This window comes from Condylura cristata, unplaced genomic scaffold (genome assembly GCF_000260355.1).
Source record: "Condylura cristata isolate star-nosed mole 26May11 unplaced genomic scaffold, ConCri1.0 scaffold00066, whole genome shotgun sequence".
In the NCBI taxonomy this organism is placed as follows: domain Eukaryota; kingdom Metazoa; phylum Chordata; class Mammalia; order Eulipotyphla; family Talpidae; genus Condylura; species Condylura cristata.
In genome coordinates this window covers 240,367-247,672 of record NW_004567167.1, presented here as the reverse complement: position 1 = coordinate 247,672, position 7,306 = coordinate 240,367, and the positions used below count along the sequence as shown (strand labels likewise).

The 7,306-nt window shown below is 60.6% G+C and overlaps 2 protein-coding genes across 2 annotated transcripts in view; both read left to right on the top strand.

Moving 5' to 3' along the window:
• Positions 1-7,306, top strand: part of ZNF805 (zinc finger protein 805) — a 23,648-nt gene that overhangs the window by 6,835 nt on the left and 9,507 nt on the right. The window lies entirely within an intron of this gene.
• AURKC (aurora kinase C) lies at positions 3,714-6,719 on the top strand. Its single transcript, XM_012734704.1, has 7 exons — positions 3,714-3,781; positions 3,860-3,896; positions 4,025-4,216; positions 4,422-4,560; positions 5,448-5,596; positions 6,109-6,283; positions 6,460-6,719. The coding sequence occupies exons 1-7, from the start codon at positions 3,754-3,756 to the stop codon at positions 6,628-6,630; spliced, it is 891 nt and encodes a 296-aa protein (XP_012590158.1). The 5' UTR covers positions 3,714-3,753; the 3' UTR covers positions 6,631-6,719.

Sequence of the window (7,306 nt, the reverse complement as noted above, 5' to 3'; positions counted from 1 at the left end):
GGTCCGCAGCACAGCTCTCCGCGTGTCCTCTCCCGGGACGTCCTCAGGAGGGTCACTCCTCTTCCGGGGTCGCTTACGCTTGTGGTGACCACCTTGCCCTCCCCCAGCTTGCCCAGGACACCCCCACTGCTGATGTCGACCTGCCCTCCTGATCCTCTCCGTCCCACGGTCCGCGCCTGTGTTCACGTCTGTGTCACCCCAGGCGCGGTCTGCGCCGCTCACCCAGTGAGCTCCGCTTCTGTCTCACGGTCATTGCGCCACTGCCCTGTCCACCTCTCCCGACGTCCCTGCCACTCCCCAGTGTTAAAGGCCTCCAGCACGAAGCACCTTTGTGTCCCACCTGCCCCTTTTATCGGGCCCTTTGCTGGTGTCCACCTCTGTGGCTCGCGAGCCACGCGAACACACTTAGTAGAAACTCCATCAAGGAGTTAGGCTGCGGCCAGGGTGGCGCAGGAGCGCTTGTTGGAGATGATGCCAGCAGCTCTCCGGTGACATCCAAGACTTGGACGTTGGCCAAGGACAAAGCTCCAGAGGTGGGAGCCCACTGGACACGGGTTCACTGAGAATTCTGAGATGCTCATTAAATGTCACTTGCTACACCAAAATACGTGCTTTGAGGCTAAGGTTTGTATCGTGTGACCAGTGGGCCGAGAATGCCACCAGGTCCTGGGAATGGCTCACAAGACCATGCAACCGAGGTTTGAGTTGTGAGAGATGGTGTGTGCAGTGCGTGCGTACCTGCGTCTCCGTGGGGCCTGCCTCATCACGCCCACTGCCCACTGCTCACCTAGGTGGCCCCAAAGGCCAGGTGACCGAGGAGGTCCCTGACTGCCGTGTCCATATGTTTCTGACTCTGGCACCCTCAGCTGCCTTCCGGTGCCAGTGGGGTGAAACCAGGCTGGTGCCATGGCCATGGTGCTGCAGCATCGTTGGTGGGGAGTGGGTGGCCCCGTGGCTGTGGGGCCAGGTGTGTTCCAGGTGTGGCCTTGGGGCCCCCATCTCCCAGCAGGATGGGTAGGCCAGGCTTCAGCGGGAAGCTAGCCTCTGGCCTCTCCCCTTGGGGGGCAGGAGTGAACCCACACAATACCTCCTGTTGGCCTCACCTGAGTCCACCCTCCGGGACCCCGACCTCAGGTGCCAGGGTGACCCGCCCTTCACCTCTGGCCCTCCAGCCTCACGAGTGCCGGTTGGCAGGGCCCAGGCAGCCAGGTGATCCCTGCTGCAGCTGCTTGCAAGACCAGCCCTTGTGTGATAAGACAGGGACAGTCGGGCCCAGATGTCAGTCATTTGGCTGTTCCCCAGGACCTGCTCTTACCCCACAGCCACCTTGGAGGGAGTGGGAGAAAGTGGAAGAGGTGCACCTTGGAGCCTGTGCTGGGAGGCCCTATTCTGGGGGGCTGTGTGGCGCTGAGGTGAGTGGAGGGAGCAGGACTTCAGCACTGCCCCACCAGCCTCATGCCCCAGCATCACCGGTGCCCAGAGTCCCCGCCAGGCCCCTCCTGACTCCCCTGCTGCAGGCCCTTCACCTGCAGGTCCTGTCCTCTTCCTTGGATGTTCCTGACAGGCCACTGCTCCCTCCTCCTTGCCCTGCCCCCCCCAGACCCATCCTGCTGCCCCACCCCCTGTCGGATGCCTATGACCACTACCTGGCTGAGCCACCTGGGGGTGACACTACTTGGAACTCTGAGGAGACGTGGCATGTCTCCCCCCGCATGAGGCCCGTTAATATTCCTGATAAATAAATGAGCAATTAGGAGGAAAACGCTTCTGATTCTCACTGTATACAAGGGGCGGAATACCGGGAGGGGAATGTGCCCCGACACTGGCAGTGGCTGTGTAGAGAGCGGTGGGGTCCGGGGCTGGGTCCTCTGGCATTGCAGGAGGGCGTCACCCCCTCCCGGCAGTGGAGGCTGAGTGCAGGGAGACACCATGTCGCTGGCCAGCCTTGCGGCCCCACACCCAGATAGAGACCCCTCTGCCTGCCTTCCCGCCTTCATAAGTAGTCAACTTCTGCGATGGCGCTGCCTATGGTTTCCTGACCAGTGAGGTTGCCCAGCACCCTGGCGGTGGCCAGGAGTTGCCCCAAGTCCTGCACGACCTCTCCAGGGTTGGGCCAAGTGTGGAGTCTCAGATATCTGAACCCACTAGTGTTTATTTAAAAAAGATTTATTTGTGCAGGCCAGAGGTGTGGGGGGGGGGGAGTGAGAGGACTCCCCAGAGACAGCAGAACAGGTGGATCCACTGAAACCACTGCTGAGGGGAGCAGTGGGGAGACAGCAGGGAGCTAATGTGCCCTGGGGGTCACTTCCTGGCCGGGGATGGAACTGGTGCAGTTGCTGGGACAGCCCCATGGTGCTGAGACTGAGCCCAGAGAGTTCCCCACTGGAGTGTGTAAGTAAGGCCCCGCCTGGCCATCTTGCCTGTCACTGCTTCTGCAGGGCGTGGCGCTAAGGGCCGGTGGGTCTCTGCCAGGAAGAGGGACTCAGGTTGCCCTTGGAGTTTTCCTGAAAGTACTAATTTCCTGCTCCTTGGAGGTGCCTGTCAGTTTTAACACCCAGAAACGTCCTTGTCCAGCCTGGCACCTCCTTAGCCTGTGAGCAGCCAGGCAGCCGGCCCCATCTGACTTCCCTCCCCGTTACAAAGCGACCTTCGTCTCGGGACTGTTGCCACACCAGGAGCGAGGCTGAGCGGGCGCCGGCTCCCTTCTAGCAGCAGACCGCTGGCGGGCTGTGCTGGCTCGAGGGCGAGATCACGCCGCAGCGCGGCCGGCGTGGCGGAGCGGCTCGAACGTCGGCACTTGCGGCGCGGCCCCTCCAGGCCACAGCGGCGAGGACCCGCCCTCCGGGCGGCCGCGCACCCTGTCCGTGGCTAACGTCCCTCTCGCGCACGGCCAGCCACGGGTGCTTCCGTCACTCGTGCCGCGGGGAGCCTTGGGGCGTGCGCCCGTGCTGGCGGCGCGGCTCCCCGCGGCCCGAACCCCGGCCCGGGGGTGGCAGGACCGCGCCGACTCTGCAGGGCCGCGCGCCCAGCCGCTGGGAGCTGAGCCGGCCCTCGCCGCCATTATTTCCCCGACGTTCATCCTGGAGCCCGATTAAAATACTGCGACCTCAAAGTTTCTGGGGTTCTGTACACGCCACGCGCCCGTTGTTTCTCCCACTGGCGCCCCACGCTCGCCGGGGCCGTGGGGGACACGCAGTCGCGCGTCCCAGCGCCACGCCACGTGGGGCGCGGGTGCCCCGGCCGGGGACGCCCCCGAGGTGTTGGGCGACAGGGGCCAGAAGCAAGGCTCGGAGTAGGGGCGTCGAGCGGGGGACGCCCCAAGGCGGTGCCTCCCGGGCGTGCGCGACTCGAGCCCGCGGGGGAGCGCGACGGGGGCTGCGGCCGCCAGGGCTCTCGCGCCCACGCGCAAGGCTCCGCCCCTGCCGCCTCATTGGCCCGGCCCTCGTGATCTGGGCGGAGCCTCCCTCGGCCGTGTCTGCTAGTGGCCGTGCTGTGTACGGCCGCGGAAACCCCAACCAATAGGAACGGATCCGGAACTGGTGTCAGCCTATGAGACCAGGGCGCGCGCAATAAAAGGTCCGTTCGGCTTCGCCGCCGGCGCGCGTCCGCCCCAGACCCGGAAGCTGCGCGCGGCGAGCTCGCCTGGGCGCCGCTGCCGCGCCCTCCTCGGACCCCGCGACCTGACGCCCGGCGCGGACGGCCCGGGACGGCGGGTGTGGACCCGGTCTCCACGCCGTGGGCGCCGGAACCGCGATGAAGTCGGGCGACGCCCAGGCCGCAGGTGAAGGGGCGACCGGGGCCGGACGGGACGGGCGCGGAGAGGGAAGAGGCGGCCGCCCAGCCTGTTTCTCTCGCCCAGGGGCTGCAGGAGGACCCGCGCTGCCCGTCGCGACCGTGTGAGCGTCTGCGGAGAAGGGAGGTCGGAGGCCCGGAGGGCCGCAGCGGAGGCGTGCGTGGCCCGCGGGACGCGGGGCTCGGCCCCGACGCCCGGCCCCGCCTCGCGATCGAGTCTCTTTCTCCCCAGGCGGCGCCTCACCATCGACGACTTTGAGATCGGGCGGCCCCTGGGCAAGGGCAAGTTTGGGAATGTGTACCTGGCTCGGCTCAGGGAGAGCCGGTTCCTCGTGGCCCTCAAGGTCCTCTTCAAGTCCCAGATCGAGAAGGAGGGGCTGGAGCACCAGCTGCGCAGGGAGGTGGAAATTCAGGCGCATCTGCGGTAAAGCCCCGTCCTGCGTGCGGGCCCGCCCGTGACTCGTTCCCGTTACAGCATGAACAGCTCCTTCCGGATCCCGTTTCCTGCGCTGGCCCCCAACCTCCCCCAGCACCCCCAGCCGAGGCTGTGCCCCGTGTGGCCAGTCACTTGTAAGAGCATCCTCGTAACTGGGAGGAGCCTGAACCTTCTTGGTCCTTCCTTCCTCCAGACACCCCAATATCCTACGCCTGTACAACTACTTCCATGACGCCCGCCGGGTGTACCTGATTCTCGAATATGCCCCACGGGGTGAGCTTTACAAGGAGCTGCAGAACTGCCACACGTTAGATGAACAGCGAACAGCTACCGTGAGTCAGGGCCCCAGCGCCCACAGTTTACTGCGCCCTGGTGTGGGTCACTTGTGCCTGTTACGGGATTGCTTTTAGGTTTATTTCTGACTTTTTGGGTGGTATCTTTGTTGCGGTAATGACAGCATTGTATATAATTTAATTTGGGGTGTAGGTTCAAGCCTCTTCAGACCTATCTTGCAAACACCACAGTCCACCATGGAAACACCCATTGTCCACCACAGTCCGCTGATCCTCTTCCCTCCACCCACCCCTCGGTACCTGCAGTTCTGCAGATTTCTGGGGTTTGTTTTGGCTTCGTTTCACCTGTTCCTTTGTTTCTCTACAATCCCCGCAAATGAAATCATCCAACGTTTGTCTTTTTCTGACTGACTTTGCTGAGCATAAGCCCTTGTGTCCCATTATTTCAGAACTTTGTTCTATGAATTTACACAGTGGCACATACATCCTACAGTTTCCCATTCGGATATCCTGCGCACCCCTAGAGTACTAATGTCGGTATAAGTTTGCGTTCTTTGGTTGTTACGGGCTTTAACTTCACAATCTAACACAGAGAAACACTGAAAGACCGAGGGAATTCATGGAATAAATGAGTGGAACTGGCTTAGAAATAGGAAGCAAGAAATTTCTAGAACCTGTTTGGCTGGCTCCTGGAGGTCTTGCCTCCTTCCAGGAGGCCCTCTAGCCACCTGCTGTGCTAGGGCAGAGGAGAATCTGTCCACCTTGGCGTCCATCCCACATGAAATGTGGGCAGAGGAAATGCTCCCCCACTGCAGTGGAGGTGGTGACCGGAAGGAGAGATTCAGCCGACAGAACACTCGCGTGGTGTGCCGCCTCAGGGCAACGGTCACCTTTCACTTACAGGCCGCTCTGCTCTGTTCCCACAGATAATAGAGGAGCTGGCAGATGCGCTTACCTACTGCCACGAGAAGAAGGTCATCCACAGGGATATTAAGCCCGAGAACCTGCTGCTGGGATACAGGGGGGAGGTGAAAATTGCAGACTTTGGCTGGTCTGTGCACACTCCCTCTCTGAGGTGAGTCAGGTAGCGGTCAGGTGGCTTCGGGTGCTAGTTAGGTGCAGTTTCATTCCTTCATACCTGAGGCCCAGTTGCAAACCTGGGTATGTATATAAATACTTCTTAAAAATGGGTGTGTTTGTTATAATTTTAAAGAATGTGGTTAGCCCTGTTATTTTTTGATCTATTAATATATAATGTTATCAGTTACCTCCCATGTGAGAACCACTGCTGCATGACTGCAGGAGTCTGTTTTACTACACAAGAAGCTGTAATCCATTCCTTGGTTCTTGATGCGCTATCGCTATGTTCTAGACCTTATGTCCAGAATATTCTTGTGGGGACATTTGGGTCATAAGCTAAATTACTATGAATAGTTCCAAGATTTGTTTTCTCTGATCCTGTCTATTAAAACTTGGTGTCTTCACAGAGGAGGGAAACACTGAGGACTTTTAGGGTCTCCCATCTCCCTAGGAGCTAAGAAGGGTTTCCCTTGTTCTTTGCTCAGTGCTCCCTTCTCTGCCTTCTAGGAGGAAGACCATGTGTGGGACTCTGGACTATCTTCCCCCCGAAATGATTGAGGGGAGAACATACAATGAGAAGGTGGACCTGTGGTGCATCGGGGTACTCTGCTACGAGCTGCTGGTGGGAAAACCCCCCTTTGAGAGCTCCACGCACAATGAGACCTACAGACGAATTCTCAAGGTGGGCTGGCCACTGCCCTCATGGGGAAGCTGGTCAGTGGTGGCTGCCTGGCTGGCCCACTTGGGGTACACGGATCCAGATCCACTTGGTTACTGAGATCCCGAACATTGTGTTTAAGGCACTTAAGAAAGAGAACCTGGACCACGTTAACCATGTTTCTTCTTCCGTGGCCTCAGGTTGATGTAAGATTCCCCCCATCAGTGCCTCTGGGAGCCCAGGACTTGATCTCCAGCCTTCTGCGATACCAGCCCTCAGAGCGACTGCCCTTGGCCCAGATCCTGCAGCACCCGTGGGTCAGGATGCACTCTCGGAGGGTGCTGCCTCCCTCTGCTCAGGTGGCTTCCTGAGCCCTCTTTGCTTCCCATCCTTTGTACTTGTTCAGGGCAGTAACTCTTAACTCCTGTTTGCTGTGTTTTAAGATTCAAGATGTTAATAAAAGCCGGTTCATTCTGCGTGAGTTACCGTGTCTGGGACAGCTGTCCCATGAGGGGCCCAGAGTGATGCCCACTCTCTCTCCATAGTTGGTGCTTCTGCAGACCAGCGCCTGCTGGTGCATCACCGCCCCTCTTCCCGTGACCTCCAGGAGTAAACTGTTTGAGAATGAGGGCTCCGGTCGACCCCAAGGTCCACTCTGCGGGATGACCTCGTTCCTGCCTGACCGTCACCTCTCATTGCAACTCGGGCAATGTCAGGTCGGTCCAGGGAGGGCTGGCCGGGCCTTTCTCACAACCCCGACGGTCTCCCGGCTTGAAATCGCAGCCTGCAAGTTACGCCAGCAGGCGCCCACCTTCCAAACGAGGCGTCGCTCTGGGTGTCTGGACACCCGCCCTGTCCCGACGGCCGTCCGCCCCGCCAGCTGCGGGCTCAGTAGCGGGCGGCCACCGGGGTGGGGGGCCCGTCTCTTCGTGGGAACCGCGGAAGCGAGGTGCAGGCTTGCGGGGGGTTGAACCCAGTCGCCGCCGTCCGCAGAGCAAGGACAGCACCGCGCACGCGCCGCCGGGGAGATCCGCGTCCCCAGAAGGC

Bases quoted from the DNA above. Each gene is read 5' to 3' on its own strand.
- AURKC (XM_012734704.1), top strand. From the start codon at position 3,754: ATGAAGTCGGGCGACGCCCAGGCCGCAG. The intron at 3,897-4,024 runs GTGAGCGTCTGC...CTTTCTCCCCAG, and splicing joins GCGCTGCCCGTCGCGACCGT to GCGGCGCCTCACCATCGACG. The intron at 6,284-6,459 runs GTGGGCTGGCCA...CCGTGGCCTCAG, and splicing joins CCTACAGACGAATTCTCAAG to GTTGATGTAAGATTCCCCCC.